We start from the raw sequence: 19,750 nt of genomic DNA on the forward strand, positions 1-19,750 counted from the left end.
TCTATAAAGGACATCTGTCAAATAAACCTATTTCAACTCTGCATTAATGAATAACGGTATTAATATTAAATTCTTACAAACTTCCCCTTACGTTAATTTAAAATTTTTTTTTATTCATACCCACAATGCAAGTTTACGGTCGACCAAAGTTTTAATGTGGGGTTCGAAAAAAAATGCGCTCTCGAGATATACAGTGGCACAGAAAAGTCTACATACCCCCTCAAAAAATACGTTTTACAAAAGAAAGGCCCACTCTGTCCTCTAGCTTTGATCCATCCCTGTCACATGATCTTCCTAGTATTGTCATCTGGAAGATCATGTTACACGGATGGATCAAAGCTTGAGGACAGAGTGGCCCAGGGGGATTTACATTGAGAACCCAGGGACTGAGATCTGTTTTAGACTGCTTGACCATAATACGGTCCTGCAGGCGGAGATCCGGGCAATCACGGAATGCGTGAAGTAGTGTGGTGCTAACGTAAGGACGCGGAGTGTGAACATCTTTACCGACAGTAAAATTGCCATAAGGGCAATAACAACCAGGACGGTAAGGTCACGAACAGTCATGCAGTATAAGAACGAGATTAACGCCTTCTCTGAGGATGGGAAAATCCGCATCGTTTGGTGGCCAGGCCATAACGAAGTAAGAGGAAATGAAAGGGCTGACGATTTGGCGGTGAAGGCCAGAGGACTGAAGTCAATAAACTTGGTTAACCCGAAGCCTTTCGGTCGACGCAATCCGAGTTAAGAAAATGGGCGACGAATGCGCATGCAACATTGTGGAACAGCGAAACGGTCGGTAGGACGGCGATAATCCTATGGGGGGGATCCAGATCCAGATCGTGAGAAGACGAGGCTATTAATGAAAGGAAGTAAGAAGGAGGTCAGTATAGCTATTGATATCATAACGGGACACATAGGACTACGAGCTCACTTATGTACAATTGGTGTGGCAAGTGATAGCATGTGTAGGCCATGCGGGGAAGATGATGAGACTTTGGAGCATTTCCTTTGTCATTGGCCGGATTTCGCGTCTAACAGATACCAGCACTTAGGTCCAGACACAATATCAGACAAGAACCAACTTAGGGGAGTGGTATTGAAAACAATTCAGGATTTTGTAAGTAGCACGGAATTCCTAATTTTTCGAGGTTACTTTATAGTTTTTAGAGCCAGTAATCGCTTAGGTGTATGTCCATAGTGGCATGGGATGGATTAATATCTGCACCCTCTTTTCAACCTAACCTAATCTAGCCTAAAGAAATTTTTGTAGAAAAAAGATTTTCTATCAAATGTCTATTGACAAAATTCTTTACCTTGGTTCCCTGTATCATAATTAGTTAACATTTTTAGGGTAAAATCTTATCATAGCTACGTTACTGTCAGTCAGTTTATGTAACTGCTATTTATGAAAATGTATGTAGACTTCTCTGTGCCACTGTATATATTGTACGCAAGATGAAGGCAGGTAAAATCTTCCCCCTGTGAAAGGGGCCAACAAATTATACGAGTATATGCTTTTGCTCTGCTTCAACGACATGTATTTAACTTATTTTAGTGCAGTTTAAACGACAACCAAAGCGATAAACTTCCAGTGCAGCTTACAGTGAGTGAATTAAATAAAATAACCACTTCAGTGATGAAGTTTGTGAAAACTTTCACCAATAACATTTAGGGTAAAATCATTAGGGGCTTTTCTGTTTTCACTTTCTTGTTGCCATTCTTGCCCTGTTCAGCCATGAGCTCATTGCGAAATGCCCGGTACATTTGCTGTAAGACAAAGAATACCACCTCACCAATGCCAATTAAAGAGAAGCCGGCAATAATGCCACAAATATTGCCAATGTAACCTGAAAAAGTTATTAAATATTTATAAAGTTTATGGAAAATTAAAAAAGAAAATGTTTTGGCTTTAAAAAAATTAAAAGCGAAAGTGAAAGTAAACGAAATTATATTCCTTACTAAATGTTTCAAACCAGGAATTCATAAGGAATCGTTGATAGTACACAGCATTTGTAACACCAAAGTAGACATGAACGATAGCCAAATCACTGAGATTTTTTTTGGTTGGACTGAAATATCAGAAAAAAAGGTTTAACGATTATTATAACAAAACACGTCGTGCAAAATTTCATTCAAATCGAATAAGAATTGCGCCCCCTAGAGGCTCAAGAAGTCAAGACCCAAGATCGGTTTATATGACAGCTATATCAGGTTATGAATCGATTTGAACCATACTTGGCACAGATGTTTGATATCACAACAAAACACGTCGTGCAAAGATGTGTTTATATGACAACTATTTCAGGTTATGAACCGATTTGAACCATACTTGGCACAGATGTTTGATATCACAACAAAACACGTTGTGCAAAATTTCATTCAAATCGGATAAGAATTGCGCCCTCTAGAGGCTCAAGAAGTCAAGACCCTAAATCGGTATATATGTCAGCTATATCAGGTTATGAACCGATTTGAACCATACTTGGCACAGTTGTTGGATATCATAACAAAATACGTCGTGCAAAATTTCATCCCAGTCGGATAAGAATTGCGCACTCAAGAGGCTCAAGAAGTCAAGACCCAAGATCGGTTTATATGACAGCTATATCAGGTTATTAACCGATTTGAACCATACTTGGCACAGTTGTTGGATATTACAACAAAACACGTCGTGCAAAATTTCGTTCAAATCGGATAAGAATTGGGTCCTCTAGAAGCTCAAGAAGTCAAGACCCAAGATCGGTTTATATGACAGCTATATCAGGTTATGGACCGATTTGAACCATACTTGCCACAGTTGTTTGATATCACAACAAAACACGTCGTGCAAAATTTCATTCCAAACGGATAAGAATTGCGTCCTCTAGAGGCTCAAGAAGTCAAGACCCAAGATCGGTTTATATGACAGCTATATCAGCTGATGCACCGATTTGAACCATACTTGGCACAGTTGTTTGATATCATAACAAAACACGTTGTGCAAAATTTCATTCAAACCGGATAAGAATTGGATCCTCTAGAGGCTCAAGAAGTCAAGACCCAAGATCGGTTTATATGACAGCTATATCCAAACATGGACCGATATGGCCCATTTACAATCCCAACCGACCTACACTAATAAGAAGTATTTGTGCAAAATTTCAAACGGCTAGCTTTACTCCTTCGAAAGTTAGCGTGCTTTCGACAGACAGACGGACGGACAAACGGACGGACATGGCTAGATCGACATAAAATGTCATGACGATCAAGAATATATATACCTTAAAGGGTCTCAGACGAACATTTCGAGTAGTTACAAACAGAATGACGAAATTAGTATACTTTCGTTACTACAGAAAGAGGCAGAGTATCTGGCGCCTCGTCTGGGCAAAATTTCCGCAGCGTGCCTAGGACTTGCATATACTCCGAAAGCCTGGCAGGGGGCAAGGGTGGTGTTTATACCCAAGCCCGGCAAGGCAAGTTATGCGACACCAAAGGCCTACAGACCCACAAGCCTTACGTCCTTTCTACTCAAAACCATGGAACATATTGTGGACACCATGATAAAGAGTAGGACATCCAGCGAACTGCTCAAATACAAACAGCATGCCTATGTCAAGGGAAGGTCGGTGGAGGCTGCCCTGCACGAGGTTGTGCATAAAGTAGAAGAATCCTTCGATGCCAAGACGTACACATGGGCGGTTTGCATTGACATCGAGGGGGCGGACTTGCACATTGTTCCAATCCTTAGACCAGTACCGGTTGAACCGGGTCTCCAGAGACGGGACAAATCATATGCTAAGCAACAGGTGGAGACGATGTTATAATACTTCTAAGGGGTAAAGATCCGAACCAGACATGCAGAAGAGCTGAAAGGGTAACCGATACCGCTTGGTAGGGAAGTTTTAACGTTCCAAATGTCACCAGCATTAGTAAGGGGATAACCTTTGCTGACATTTTTTTTTGGTATTCACGGATTGATTTGAAATGAGGCGTTCCGGTGGACATGTTTCATATATTCAAAACAATTCGAATCTTCGAAGTAGTTTAAGTTAACTGCTTAATAACTATGCACCATACTTACGGAAACGATTTCATATTGTACTCATTTAAAGGCAAATCCATTAGGGTGGCACTGTACTGCACCTCAGTGCAGGTTGGTAAACAATCTGGGCAATATAGAGAGTCTTCCATTTCACGTTCAAGTCCGGGCACATTTCGCCTTTCGGTGATGACATTATACCATTTAACTGCGGATGAACATAAGCAGTAACCAAATGAGTAAAACATGCTTAGTTCGCCCGGAATGAATCTTGGGAACCCATCACCATGGATTTTGCCTAAAGTTTAAGGGCATAGTTTTACTTTATGTACCGAAATGCTGACAAGCCAGCCAAAAATTAAAGCTTTAAGGGGCCGTAGAGGGTTAGTCTGGACATGGGCTTATATGGCTTTAGACTGATATGGACATTATTTACTATGGGTGTTGGAAGTAATAACAAAACAATTTGAAGAAAATTTCAGCCAAATCGGACTAAAATTGCGAATCCCGGCTTGGGATAGCTGTCAGAACCACACATTGAGGTCCGATCTGTGTGTTGAGGTCCGATCTGTGTGTTCATTGAGGTCCGATCTGTGTGTTCATTGCTGTTACGAGAAGCTTAGCTGCGTGCTACCGTGCGCGTCTACAGGTTGCGGATAGTGGAATACTCCATACCGAGTAGCTGCAACGGCAGTCGCGGACAATCATCGGTATCGAGCAGAGAGTCTCAGTGAGAGACCGGGCGGCATCGCCTCTTGCACAAATTCTGAGTGCTTATGATTCTCGATATGAGAAGGCGAGTTATTGACGCCTTTAAATAACCAATGGCCCTGTTGCTGCTGCGATAAATCCTGCTCAACTTGCTCACCTACATGAGCTCAAATTTGGCTAAAACAAAATTGCGAATTCCAGGGGGTTCAAGAAGTCAACTCGGTATATACCATTATATAGGAGCTATATTGGGTTATAGACCGATTTGAATCGTACATGCAATTTCCAAAATTTCTGCCAAATCCGATATCAATTGCGGCTCCTAGGGGCTCAGGATGTCCAATTGGGAGTTCGGTTTGTTTGAGAGGATGTCCAATCGAGATTTCCGTTTGTTTGAGAGGATGTCCAATCGGGAGTTCGGTTTGTTTTAGAGCTATATTAGGTTATACACCGATTCGGATTGTACTTGTCACGATGCCAGGAAGTCAAAACCGAACACTAAGTGTAAAATTTCAACCCAATCGGCTGATTTCCCCAGACGAAGGGACATGGCTAGATTGACTCAGAAAGTCTAGACGATCAAGAATATACACTTTAAGGGGTCACAAATGGATATTTCGAGGTGTTACAAACAAATTGACTTTATATTGGGTCGCCCAAAGTAATTGCGGATTTTTCGTATAGTCGGCGTTGACAAATTTTTTCACAGCTTGTGACTCTGTAATTGCATTCTTTCTTCTGTCAGTTATCAGCTGTTACTTTTAGCTTGCTTTAGAAAAAAAGTGTAAAAAAAGTATATGTGATTAAAGTTCATTCTAAGTTTTATTAAAAATGCATTTACTTTCTTTTAAAAAATCCGCAATTACTTTTTGGGCAACCTAATATTTAGGTATACCCCTCCATTCTATGGTGGTGGGTATAAAAAAAGTTCTTTATAACAGGAAACCGTACAGGAAGGCCACCGTAGCGCAGAGGTTAGCATGTCCGCCTATGACGCTGAACGCCTGGGTTCGAATCCTGGCGAGATCATCAGAAACAAAAAATTTTAGAGGTGGTTTTCCCTTCCTAATGCTGGCAACATTTGTGAGGTACTATGCCATGTAAAACTTCTCTCCAAAGAGGTGTCGCACTGTGGCACGCCGTTCGGACTCGGCTATAAAAAGGAGGGCCCTTATCATTAAAACTTAAACTTGAATCGGACTGCACTCATTGATATGTGCGATGTTTGCCCCTGTTCCTTAGTGGAATGTTCATGGGCAAAATTTGCATTTTGCTGTACAGGAAAATGATTCCAATGTTCAAAAGTGGAGCCTTTCTAAAATTTTAGTTTATTTCTCGTCCGTTCATCCGCCCGTCTGAAATAACTATAGCCATCGAATGAAAAAAGATATCTGCTTGATATTTTGAAAAGATACTTCTTATTGATGTAGGTCGTTAAGGATTGCAAACGGGCTATATCGCTTCGGATATGGATACAGCTGCCATATAAGATGGTCCTCCGACTTAACTTCGTGAGCTCCTAGAAGTTGCTATTATTATCCGATTTGGATAAATTTTTACCTTAACTGTTATTTCGTGACTTTCAACATCCATGGTAAGTATGGTATAAATCGGTTTAGCACTTGATATAGCTCCCCTATAAACTGATCTCCCGATTTGGCATATTGAGACCCTGGAAGACGCAGTTGTTATTCGATTTGGCTGATATTTTGCTCATAGTCTTCTGATACGGCTCTCAATGACATTAACAAGTATGATCCAAATCGGTCTATAGCCTGATATAGCTTCCATATAAACGGATCTTCCGATTTGACATCTTTACCGCTTAGAAGCCGCCATTGTTGTCCGATTTAGCAGAAATCTAGCACGAGTGTTTTGTTATGACTTTCAACCTGGGCTGCGGAGTCTAGCACTAAACTCCGACCCCCGGTAGGAGTCTAAGTCGGACCGGATTATAAAGCGGGTGTATCATTTGTTGTTGTTGTAGCGGTTAATTGTGTTCTATCTCTCGTCTGCTTGATTCTGTTGAGTGTCAAGACCCAGGAACTCTGCGACTAAGATGGGGTGCGTCCACAGGGATCTGGGTCTGGCCGGGCAGTTAAACAGGTGACGTGTATCGTGCGGTCCCTGGTTACAATCGGGACATACATCTTGCACGTCGGCATCAATCCTAGCTCTATGGGAATTGAGGCGGCTGCATCTGCCGGAACGTAATTGAGCCAGAACCACTCTGGTTTGCCGAGAGAGGTCGATTTCTTCGGGTGCAATGGGTGGCGGTCGTACTTCAAGGACTACATTCACCCGGTAGCCAATTACCGCGTCTGCTACCGTGTCTGCATGAATGTTGTTCAGACCCGCTTGATATGCCGCTTGATCTAGAGGTTCTCTCTTGTGGCGCTGAACCTCATGCTCTAGATCGTGTAGATCTACCTTAAGGCTTCTGGGCGGTGGGTATCTATCCACAAGATGATGATTTGAATGGTTTCTGCGATAATAGCCCAAAAGGTATTGCTTAGACAGCATGTAGTTATGTCTTCGCACTGGTAGGATCTTTGTCTCCTAATGGAGGTGGTCCACATGAGAACTGAGGAGACAGCCCGTCGCAGTTCGGAGGGCGGCATTCTGACAGATCTGAATATTATTCTACTGCTTGTCACAAAGTTGACGAGACCACACTGGCGCTGCATAACTTACCACAGACCGGCCAATTGCTCTGTACGTGGTCAACTAGATTTCTTTGTCTGCACCCCAAGTGCTGCCAGCAAGTGACTTGAGGACCTTGTTTCTACTTTTGATTTTATTGCAGATTGCTGTGGCATGTGAGGAGAATGTGTAAGAGCTGTCAAATGTGACGCCAAGTATTTTGGGACACTTGAAGGTTGCAATCATTTCTCCATCGACCATCACAGTCAGCTCAGTATTCACCTCACTCGCATTTGTAGCGAACAATGTGGCTGAAGATTTGGTGGCAGATATCTTCAGATTTCTTTTAACGAAATATGAGGCAAGTGCGTTGAAGTAGACGTTCAACCTATCGCAGATGTCATCAATGGGTGGGGGGCCTGATGCCATGATCGTACAATCGTCCGCAAATGATACGATCTCTATGCCGCCTGGAGTGGGTGGAATGGAGGATAGGTAGAGGTTAAACAGTGCCGGAGATATCACCCCATCTTGGGGAACTCCCTGTTTCACTCTACGGTGTTTCGACTTCTTATCCCTAAATTCCACAAATGACTGGCGACCACACATATAATTCGCAACCCATCGTTTCAGGCCTGGCTGGAGGGACGTGTTGGCGATGTCCTCAAATAATTTGGCATGGGTGACCGTGTCGAATGCCTTCGATAGGTCCAGTGCCACGAGGACCGTCCTATCACATGGCGTGGGTTGGTTGAAGCCTCGGCAAAGCAAAGCTGTTGTTGTGTTGTGCAGTCTCCGAAATCCATGTTGATGCTCGGCGAATGGAAATTCTCCTACGAGGCTCGGGAGGAGTAATGCTTCAAGCGTCTTTGCCACTGGTGAGAGAAGGGAGATCGGTCTGTACAACTCCACCAAACTCGGGTCTTTTTCAGGCTTAAGTAGCGGGATCACTCCGCCCATTTTCCAGACATCGGGAACTATAAGACTGTTCAATGACAGGCTGAGGACAGTGGTAAGGTACTCAACTCCAGGTGAATCCAGATTCTTCAACATCAATGTAGAGATTCCGTCGGGGCCCAGCGCCTTAGATGATTTGGCGCCACGGATAACATTCGTAACTTCACCCACGGTAAATTGTGATGGCTGTCCACCGGCTCGGAGACCACGAATACGGCGAATGGCTCTCCTCCTTGCCCTGTCTCTCTAGGGATGCACAATAAATTGACGGTTGAACAACCTGGCGCATCTCTTCGGATCAGTCACGGTTATCTCGCCAAAAGTGACTGATGTCCTGTCATCCCGCCTACCGGGGTTCGAGAGTGACTTAACAGTGGCCCACAGTTTGCCTACACCGGTGCCTAAGTTACATTGCTCCAAGTGTTCCAGCCACAAATTCCGCTTATGTTCGTTGACTACCCCGTTTATTTCCAGATTCAGCTCGCTGATTCTGGGGTTAGCGGGGTCCATAGCACGAATCTCATCACGCTCGTCTGCGAGTACCACTGCTTGCGCCGGGAAATTGGGTCGCACTTATTATCCGATTTGGCTGAAATTGTTATCCGAGTGGACCAAATCGATCCATGTTTTGGTAAAGTGCCGATCTCCCGAATATATTTCTTGAGCCTCTAGAGGGTGCAATTATTATCCGATTTGGCTGAAATTTGAACAGATGAACCAAGTATGATCCGAATTGGCCCAAAACCTGATATAGCTCCCATATAAACCGAACTCCCGAATTGACATCTTGCGCCTCTAGAGGGCGCAATTATTATCCGATCTTGCAGAAATTTTGCACAATAACTTCTTCTATGATCTTTAAGCTACGTACTTAGTATGGCCTGAAGCGATCTAAAGCCTGATATAGCTCTCATATAAACCGATCTCCCGATTTGACTTCTTGAGCCTCTAAAGGGCGCAATTATTATCCGATCTTGCAGAAATTTTGCACATTAACTTCTTCTATGATCTTTAAGATACGTGCTTAGTATGGCCTGAAGCCGTCTAAAACCTGATATAGCTCCCATATAAACCGATATCTCGATTTGACTTCTTGAACCTCTAGAGGGCTCAATTATTTTCCGATCTTGCAGAAATTTTGCACAATAACTTCTTCTATGATCTTTAAGATATGTCCTTATTATGATCCGAATCGGTTCAAAACCTGATATAGCTCCCATATAAACCGATCTTCCGATTTGACTTCTTGAGCCTCTAGAGGGCGCAATTATTTTCCGATCTTGCGGAAATTTTGAACAATAACTTCTTCTATGATCTTTAAGATATGTGCTTAGTATGGCCTGAAGCGGTCTAAAACCGGATATAGCTCCCATATAAACCGATATCTCGATTTGACTTCTTGAGCCTCTAGAGGGCGCAATTATTTTCCGATCTTGCAGAAATTTTGCACAATAATTTCTTCTATGATCTTTAAGATACGTTCTTAGTATGGCCTGAAGCGATCTAAAACCTGATAAAGCTCCCATATAAACCGATCTCCCGATTTGACTTCTTGAGCCTCTAGAGGGCGCAATTGTTATCCGATTTTGTAGAAATTGTGCACAATAACTTCTTCTATGACATGTGCTTAGTATGGCCTGAAGCGATCTAAAACCTGATAAAGCTCCCATATTAACCGATCTCCCGATTTGACTTCTTGAGCCTCTAGAGGGCGCAATTTTTATCCGATTTTGTAGAAATTGTGCACAATAACTTCTTCTATGACCTTTAAGATACGTTCTTAGTATGGCCAGAAGCGGTCGAAAACCTGATATACCTCCCATATAAACCGATCTCCCGATTTGACTTCTTGAGCCTCTAGAGGGCGCAATTATTATCCGATTTGGCTTAAATTGTGTACTATGACGTTTCCTATGGCATGCAACAGATGTACAGGTATTTGGTTCGAATAGGTCCAAAACCTGAAATAGTTCCCATATAAACCGTTCTCCCGATTTGACTTATTGAACCTCTAGAACGTGCAGTTCTTATTCGACTGTCTGAAATTTTGCATAATGACTTCTATTGTGACCTTTAATCTATGTACCAAATATGATTTGAATCGGTACAGAACCTGTTATAACTGCTATATAAAACAAACTCCCGATTTTACATCTTGAACCCCTTTAGGGCTACCCTAAAATTTTGCGCAATGATTTCTACTATGGTCTCCATCATTCAAACCAAGTTTGGCTCCAATCGGTCCATAACCTGATATAGCTCTAATAGCATATCAATGGAGGCCATTGTAGTGCAGAGGTTAGCATGACGCTGAATGCCTGGGTTCGAATCCTGGCGAGATCATCATAAACAAATTTTCAGCGATGGTTATCCCCTCCTAAAGCTGTTGACATTTGTGAGGTACTATGCCATGTAAAAACTTCCCCTCAAAAAGAGGTGTCGCACTGCGGCATGCCGTTCGGCTATAAAAAGGTGGCCCTTATCATTGAGCTTAAACCTGAAACGGACTGCACTCATTGATATGTGAGAAGATTGCCCCGGTTCCTTAATGGAATTTTCATGGGCAAGTTTGCATTTTTAGCATATCAATGGTAAACTATTATTCTTTGTTTGCCTATAAAGAGATAAAAGGCAAAGAACTTGACAAATGCTATCCATGGTGGAGGGTATATGAGATTCGACCCGGCCGAACTTTGCACGCTTTTACTTGTTACTCGTTTCTGATATATCATTAAAACTTACAGTCATAGCGCATTAAGCATTCCCTATGTTCCAAACTGCAGTATGCCACAGACGATGAAAGATTCAAGCTGGTCATCATAAAGGGTAGACACTGACATAACACCACAATGCTGCGTGCACGACAATGCGAAATGCAATTGCTGAAGGTGTAAGCCGTACCAAATTGGTCAGGTATTTCATCATGATATAAACAATTTCTCTAAAAAGAAAAGTGAAAATAATATTTAGTCGAAACTCTTTAACGAAAGTTAAACAAAAATTTTTTATTTAAAACTTTATAAAAAAATATTTACTTTGCGATAATTGTTCTTACAAAAATAAAGTAGTGAATAATTGTGTTTTTAGTACTTTGGATGGCAATTTCCAACTCACTACATCAAAATAAAATTCTTCTATTCAACGGAACACTTACCACCCTGGGTTTTAGATGGCTCACTTCCCGTATAGTTTGGAAAATTTTAGGCTTTATTGATATGTATGTGTCGGTGCCATTTTGTATGATACGCTCCTCAACGCTGCCGGACGATGGATTGGGTTGTATTCTTGGACTGTGAATTAGAATCTTAAATTTATTTTAGAGATTAGTCGTAATTTGATAAGACAGCATTATACAATACAATATCTTTAGGTGACATAAGGCGTTTTGAAATTTTTTCAAATTTACTCATGAAAATGTCATTGAGGAATAGGTGAAACTTCTTACATATCATTGAGTTTAAACCAGGGCTGCGGAGTCGGAGTCCAGCAATTTCGAGAATATTATCTCGACTCCGACTCCGGATATCGATAAATAATTTAAATAAAAGAGAAAAAGATCTGGATTATCTCGAGATAATTTTCTCCTCTTCGACTCCGGGCAAGGTAGTAAAAAATGATTCTCTAAAAAACAAGTAAGAGCGCACTAAGTTCGGCCGGACCGAATCTTATATACCCTCCACTATGGATAGCATTTGTCGAGTTCTTTGCGCGGCATCCCTTTTTAGGCAAACAAAGAATAATGAGTAAGAAATGTTATGCTATTGAAGCTATATTAAGTTATAGTCCGACTCGAACCATAAATGAATTGAATGTTGAACATTGTGTAATATTTAAGTCCATTCGGATTAGAATTGTACCTTGTAGTGGGTCAAGAAGCAAAATCGGCAGATCGGTTTATATGGGAGCTGTATAAAGCTAGAGATCGGTTCAGACCATATTGCACACATACGTTAAAGGTCATGGGAGAAGTCGTTGTGCAAATTTTTTGCCAAATCTGATGAGAATTGCTCCCTCTAGAGGCTCAAGAAGTCAAAATCCCAGATCGGTTTATATGGGAGCTGTATCAGGTTTTGTACCGTTTTGCGCCATACTAAGCACATTTGTTGGAAGACATAACAAAAACACCTCATGCCAAATCGGATGAGAATTGCGCCCTCTAGCGGCTCAAGAAGTCAAGACTCCAAGATCGGTTTATATGGCAGCTATATCAAAACAGGGACCGATTTGAATCACACTTAACGCAGTTGTTGAAAGTGACGCCAAAACACTACGTGCAAAATTTCAGTCAAATCGGATGAGAAATCCGCCCTCAAGGAGGCTCAAGAAGTCAAGACCCAAGATCGGTTTATATGGCAGATATATCAAAATAGGGACCGATTTGAATCACACTTAACGCAGTTGTTGAAAGTGACGCCAAAACACTACGTGCAAAATTTCAGTCAAATCGGACGAGAATTGTACGCCCTAGAGGCTCAAGAAGTCAAGACCCAAGATCGGTTTATATGGCAGCTATATCAAAATAGGGACCGATTTGATTCACACTTAACACAGTTGTTGAAAGTGACGCCAAAACACTACGTGCAAAATTTCAGTCAAATCGGACGAGAATTGTGCGCCCTAGAGGCTCAAGAAGTCAAGACCCAAGATCGGTTTATATGGCGGCTATACCAGGTTATGAACCGATTTGAACCATACTAAGCACAGTTGTTGGAAGTGATACCAAAACACCACGTGCAAAATTACAGCCAAATCAAGACAAGAATTGTGCCCTCTAAAAGCTTAAAAAGTCAAGACCCAAGATTTGTTTATATGGCAGCTATATCAGGTTACGAATCGATTTGAACCATACCTAGCATAGTTGTTGGAACACCACATGCAAAATTTCAGTCAAATCGTATGAGAATTGCGCCCTTTAGAGGCTCAAGAAGTCAAGACCCAAGATCGGATTATATGGCAGCTATATCAAAACTTGGACCGATTTGACCCATTTGCATAAAAAATATTTGTGCAAAATTTCAAGCGGCTAGCTTTACTCCTTCGAAAATTAACGTGCTTTCGACAGACGGACAGACATGACATGATTGGATAGAAATTGCGCTCTTAGAGGCTCAAGAAATCAAGACCACAGATCGGTTTATATGACAGCTATATTAGATTATGCACCAATTTAAATCATAATTGGCACAGCTGTTGGAAATCATAACAAAACACCTTGCGCAACATTTCAGCCAAATCGGATAAGAACTGCGTCCTCTAGTGGCTCAAGAAATCAAGATCCCAGATCGGTTTATATGGCAGCTATATCAAAATAGGGACTGATATGGCTCATTTACAATCTCAACCGACCTACACTAATAAGAAGTATTTGTGCAAAATTTCAAGGGGGTAGCTTAACTCCTTCGAAAGTTAGCGTGCCTTCGACAGACAGACGGACGGAACGACGGACGGACGGACATGGCTAGAATATATATACTTTATGGGGTCTTAGACGAATATTTCGAAGAGTTACAACCGGAATAACGAAATTAGTATACCCCCATCCTATGGTGGAGGGTATAAAAATTTTCCATTCATATAAGATCTTGTCGAAAATCGGAATTTTATACCCTGCACCACCACTGTGGTTATGTTCGTCCGATTTTGCGAAATCTTGCAATTAAGTGCTCATTTGCTAACCGATTCTCTCGAAATTTAGCAGAAAGGATTTTCTCTTGACTCTCGACTAAGATATAGCTCTCGTGTATATATATCGCCCCATTTTAACTTATAGAGCTACTGTAAATGCATTTATTGACCAATATTGCTAAAACTTTGTACAACTATCGACAACTATCACAAAATCTACGAAGTTTGCTCCAAATCGGTTCAGATTAAGATATTGCTTCCATACATATGTACGTCCGATTTGAGAAATATTGCAATAAAATGCTCATTTGCTAACCGATTCTCTCGAAATTTAGCAGGAAGGATTTTCTTTTGACTCTCGACGTTACTGGTGAATTTCATGGAAATCGGTATCGCCCGATTTTAACTTCTAGAGCCACTGGCAACGCATTTATTGACCAATATTGCCAAAACTATGTATAACGCTCTCCTCGATGCCTACCACCACATTTTTACCAAACTTCTTAGATATTCTAAAAAGTTTGGTAAAAATCTGTTCAGATTTAGATGAACATGTTCATCAGATTTTGGGTAAATTGTTATTCGTTGTTACGGACTGTTTAATAACTGAAAACATACAACGAGGTCCATCAAAATTGGTATGGACTGTTGTACCTATAGGTTAGGTGCTTTTGTCCTTCCTTACTGGTTATATAACTGCCATATAGACCGATTTCCTGATTTGCGGTCTTAGCCCCCTACGATGTCCGAACCGAATATGGTCTAGTTCTGATCATATTTTGATATAGCTGCCATATAGACCGATCTGTCAATTTAGCGTCTTAAGCTCATAACTGCTGCATTTACTCTCCACTTTTGGTGAAATTTGAAACGCAAAGTTTCAGTAGGCCTCCTTATATCGGAACCGAATATTGTCCATACCATATTTCGATGGTAAGGGAACACCATGTGCAAAATTGCAACCCAATCGGATATTAAAAGCAGTTTCTCGGAGCTCAAGATATCAAATCGAAGGACCAACTTTATATGGGAGCTCTATCCAAATCGGAAACGATATGGCCACCTGCAATCCCCATTGACCTAAGTCAATCAATCAATCACATGGCTGCCGGTTCTGCGTACCGGATTGACCCGATGGAGTACTTTAACGACAAGGGCTGCCGCCTCAGTGTATAACACACTGCTACAACAACAACAACAACAACGTACATCAATAAGAAACATCTGAAGTAAAATTTCGGGGGACTAGCTTTACGCATTCGACTGCTATCGGACAGATGGACGGACATGGCTAGATCAACTCAGAATGTCAACACGATCAAGAATATATATATACTTTATGCGGTTGCAGATCAATATTCGAGGTGATACAAATGGTATGACTAAATTAGTAGGCCCCCCATTTTATGGTGATGGGTATAGATATGTATCTATGGTGAAGGGTATCCAAAGTTCAGCACCATCGAACTTAATGCATTTTTATACCCTCCACCATAGGATGGGGGCATACTAATTTCGTCATTCTATTGGTAACACCTCGAAATATGCGTCTGAGACCCCTTAAAGTATATATATTTTTGATCGTCCGTCCGACCTTCCGTCCGTCCGTCCTTCCGTCCGTCCTTCCGTCCGTCCTTCCGTCCGTCCTTCCGTCCGTCCTTCCGTCCGTCCTTCCGTCCGTCCTTCCGTCCGTCCTTCCGTCCGTCCTTCCGTCCGTCCTTCCGTCCGTCCTTCCGTCCGTCCTTCCGTCCGTCCTTCCGTCCGTCCTTCCGTCCGTCCTTCCGTCCGTCCTTCCGTCCGTCCTTCCGTCCGTCCTTCCGTCCGTCCTTCCGTCCGTCCTTCCGTCCGTCCTTCCGTCCGTCCTTCCGTCCGTCCTTCCGTCCGTCCTTCCGTCCGTCCTTCCGTCCGTCCTTCCGTCCGTCCTTCCGTCCGTCCTTCCGTCCGTCCTTCCGTCCGTCCTTCCGTCCGTCCTTCCGTCCGTCCTTCCGTCCGTCCTTCCGTCCGTCCTTCCGTCCGTCCTTCCGTCCGTCCTTCCGTCCGTCCTTCCGTCCGTCCTTCCGTCCGTCCTTCCGTCCGTCCTTCCGTCCGTCCTTCCGTCCGTCCTTCCGTCCGTCCTTCCGTCCGTCCTTCCGTCCGTCCTTCCGTCCGTCCTTCCGTCCGTCCTTCCGTCCGTCCTTCCGTCCGTCCTTCCGTCCGTCCTTCCGTCCGTCCTTCCGTCCGTCCTTCCGTCCGTCCTTCCGTCCGTCCTTCCGTCCGTCCTTCCGTCCGTCCTTCCGTCCGTCCTTCCGTCCGTCCTTCCGTCCGTCCTTCCGTCCGTCCTTCCGTCCGTCCTTCCGTCCGTCCTTCCGTCCGTCCTTCCGTCCGTCCTTCCGTCCGTCCTTCCGTCCGTCCTTCCGTCCGTCCTTCCGTCCGTCCTTCCGTCCGTCCTTCCGTCCGTCCTTCCGTCCGTCCTTCCGTCCGTCCTTCCGTCCGTCCTTCCGTCCGTCCTTCCGTCCGTCCTTCCGTCCGTCCTTCCGTCCGTCCTTCCGTCCGTCCTTCCGTCCGTCCTTCCGTCCGTCCTTCCGTCCGTCCTTCCGTCCGTCCTTCCGTCCGTCCTTCCGTCCGTCCTTCCGTCCGTCCTTCCGTCCGTCCTTCCGTCCGTCCTTCCGTCCGTCCTTCCGTCCGTCCTTCCGTCCGTCCTTCCGTCCGTCCTTCCGTCCGTCCTTCCGTCCGTCCTTCCGTCCGTCCTTCCGTCCGTCCTTCCGTCCGTCCTTCCGTCCGTCCTTCCGTCCGTCCTTCCGTCCGTCCTTCCGTCCGTCCTTCCGTCCGTCCTTCCGTCCGTCCTTCCGTCCGTCCTTCCGTCCGTCCTTCCGTCCGTCCTTCCGTCCGTCCTTCCGTCCGTCCTTCCGTCCGTCCTTCCGTCCGTCCTTCCGTCCGTCCTTCCGTCCGTCCTTCCGTCCGTCCTTCCGTCCGTCCTTCCGTCCGTCCTTCCGTCCGTCCTTCCGTCCGTCCTTCCGTCCGTCCTTCCGTCCGTCCTTCCGTCCGTCCTTCCGTCCGTCCTTCCGTCCGTCCTTCCGTCCGTCCTTCCGTCCGTCCTTCCGTCCGTCCTTCCGTCCGTCCTTCCGTCCGTCCTTCCGTCCGTCCTTCCGTCCGTCCTTCCGTCCGTCCTTCCGTCCGTCCTTCCGTCCGTCCTTCCGTCCGTCCGTCCTTCCGTCCGTCCGTCCTTCCGTCCTGTCTGTCTGTCAAAAGAACGCTAACTTTCGTAGGAGTAAAGCTAGCCACTTGAAATTTTGCACAAATACTTTATATTAGTGTAGGTCGGTTGGGATTGTTAATGGGCCAAATCGGTTCATGTTTTAATGTAGCTGTCATATAAACCGATCTTGGGTCTTGACTTCTTGAGCCTCTAGAGGGCGCAATTCTCATCCGATTAGGCTAAAATTTTGCATGAGGTGTTTTGTTATAACTTCCAATAACTATGCTAAGTATGACGCAAATCGGTGCATAACCTGATATAGTTGCCATATTGACCGATCTGGGATCTTGACTTCTTGAGCCTCTAGAGGGCGTAATTCTCATCCGATTTGGCAGAAATTTTGTACAACGGTTTCTCTCATGACCTTCAACATACGTCTCTAATATGGTCTGAATCCATCAATAGCTTGATGCAGCTCCCATATAAACCTATCTCCCGATTTTACTTCTTGAGCCCCTACAAGGGGCAATTCTTATCCGAATGAATTGAAATATTACACAATGACTTCTACAATGTTCAGCATTCATTTATGGTCCGAATCGGACAATAACTTGACGAAGCTCCTATAGCAAAACAGTTCTTTTTCAATATTCTTTGTTTGCCTAAAAAGAGATACCGCGCTTGGAACTCGACAAATGCGGTCCTTGGTGGAGGGTATATAAGATTCGGCCCGGCCGAACTTGGCACGCTCTTACTTGTTATTGGTTTAACTTACCTCGTAACTGTCAACAATAGTCGAGGGGAAAAAATCATCGCCATGTGATGCATTCAATAATATTAGCAACCCCATGTCGGGTCCAAACAAACGGTTGTGTGTTGAACGTTCCTTGGAATATCTAAACATGTTGAAGGCAGGGGTGGAAGTGTTTGCCATCATAGTGTCGCATTGTTATTTGGACCAACTTACTTTTCATCATGATTGAAGGTGCAACACAGACCTTTGGAAGTATATGTCTCAGTAAACTCCTTAGCACAATCAATATCTTTGCCAGCCAAGCGGCAACGTTTCAAAATATTCTGACAACTGGGAGTCAACTAAAATAGAAAATGGCAAAGCTAAGATTTTCAAGGGTAATGCTAAAAAGGTGGATTTTAAGGATATTTTGAGATTCTCTGCCTTTTCTTGCTGAAGTTTCTCCCTCATCTTACCATTGTCATTCGTCGTCGTGTATTGTAAAACAGCTCATCCTCTTTGCGATCGAATATATCTAAAAATCGTTGAAATTTCAAGGCTTTCTCATAGTCCGGCATATCTCCACGAACATTGTGATTGTAATACAAGAATTTAATTTGCTCATAGAAATGCTCCACACTACGATTTCTGGGATCCTTGCTTTTGCTGCAAATGAAAACTGGCTGCAGTCACTGCCTCATGATCACACTTTTAACACAAAGGCTTGCTTACAGTTCTCGGGCATAACTTTTAGCCGATTCATTTGAAATGCGATTAATTGGACACACGGATACGGCCGGAAATGGTACACGGCTTATGGCATATGAAGGGTCATAAATGGAGGTGGTCAACAGGCTATCCCCAGTGCCGTGGTAATTCAAGAGGAAAATAATTAGGGCCGACAATGCAACAACATGGAAAGCCAGCCAAAATAGTCTAAGCAAAGGGCAGGCAGGGCAAGTTTGGGAGAGAGTGAGAGAGAGAAAAAAAGTCTATTAGAGAGGTTAATTTAAACTCTGGTGGTGGCGATGGTCCAACAAATAATGCAAGGGCCAATTACCCAAGCGGCTTCATGGCCCCTATTAGCGGCTTGACCATGCATGCATGTATGTACCCTCCTCCATTGTTTGTTATGGTTTAATTGAACACTCGCTTACACACACACACACACCCATACGCGTTTCCTTACTTTTCTTGATATCCACGACCAGTTTCAACTAATTTGCCATAACAGTGAAATGAAAAATTCTGCAGGAAATCTTTCAGAGCTTCGTTGAATGTAAGTTTTTGCCCATTTTTGCTATGGGGCGTTGCGCCCGCGACTGCGTTCGTTGTTGCCAATGCGGGCTTCCACCATGCAGCACGACCCATCACAAGTGCAACATCCGTTTCCTGCATCTGTTTTTGCTTTTTGATTGGAGTTTGGGGTTGTTTTAACCATGCCTGCCCGGGTTGTTGGTTTTGGCCTGCCAAAGGAGGAAATGTTTTCATGTTTATTAAGTCGTCGCGTTTGGATTCGTTGTGTGTTCTTTTTTTTTATAGTGCCGCGATGCTGCCGTTGGTGTTATTTTTGTTGTTGCTGTTGTTATTTGTATTCCTTTGGTATTGTTTTGATATTGAAATTGACTCGCGCAAAAGGGGAAATAGTATCGTCGCTGGAATCTATCCACCAGCAACAATAACTTGCAACTGACGTTGACTTTGAAACAAACAATTGGTTTTTGCTGCCAATATAGACACATGCCAACGATGTGTGTTTATTAGAGTGGGTAAAGAGTGTGTAGATGTAAAATATCAAAGGCGTAAATCTTGGTAAGACGAAAGTTGTTCTTTCAGTAGGAGATACAAGTTACCTAAATTGACACAGGTTTCCTTGGGAGGA

General features: G+C 43.5%; 1 protein-coding gene across 1 annotated transcript; it reads right to left on the reverse strand.

Annotated features, from left to right (window-relative positions):
- Nucleotides 1-1,534: 1,534 nt before the first annotated feature.
- Nucleotides 1,535-19,359, reverse strand: LOC106082954 (sodium channel protein Nach). Its single transcript, XM_013245720.2, has 10 exons — nt 19,058-19,359; nt 18,601-18,804; nt 18,345-18,534; nt 18,103-18,230; nt 17,911-18,031; nt 11,490-11,639; nt 11,078-11,276; nt 4,067-4,232; nt 1,963-2,072; nt 1,535-1,850 (listed from the first exon to the last, which is right to left on the reverse strand). Exons 1-10 carry the CDS (start codon nt 19,357-19,359, stop codon nt 1,672-1,674), a joined length of 1,749 nt encoding a protein of 582 aa, XP_013101174.1. The 3' UTR covers nt 1,535-1,671.
- Nucleotides 19,360-19,750: the final 391 nt, after the last annotated feature.

The sequence above is a fragment of the Stomoxys calcitrans genome, chromosome 2, assembly GCF_963082655.1.
Source record: "Stomoxys calcitrans chromosome 2, idStoCalc2.1, whole genome shotgun sequence".
Taxonomy (NCBI): domain Eukaryota; kingdom Metazoa; phylum Arthropoda; class Insecta; order Diptera; family Muscidae; genus Stomoxys; species Stomoxys calcitrans.

Coding starts and splice junctions, on each gene's coding strand:
- LOC106082954 (XM_013245720.2), bottom strand. CDS start 19,359: ATGAAAACATTTCCTCCTTTGGCAGGCCAAAACCAACAACCCGGGCAG. Junction 18,032..18,102: donor ACCTTCAATCATGATGAAAA/GTAAGTTGGTCC, acceptor CAACATGTTTAG/ATATTCCAAGGAACGTTCAA. Junction 4,233..11,077: donor ATGCTTAATGCGCTATGACT/GTAAGTTTTAAT, acceptor GTTCATCCGCAG/TTAAATGGTATAATGTCATC.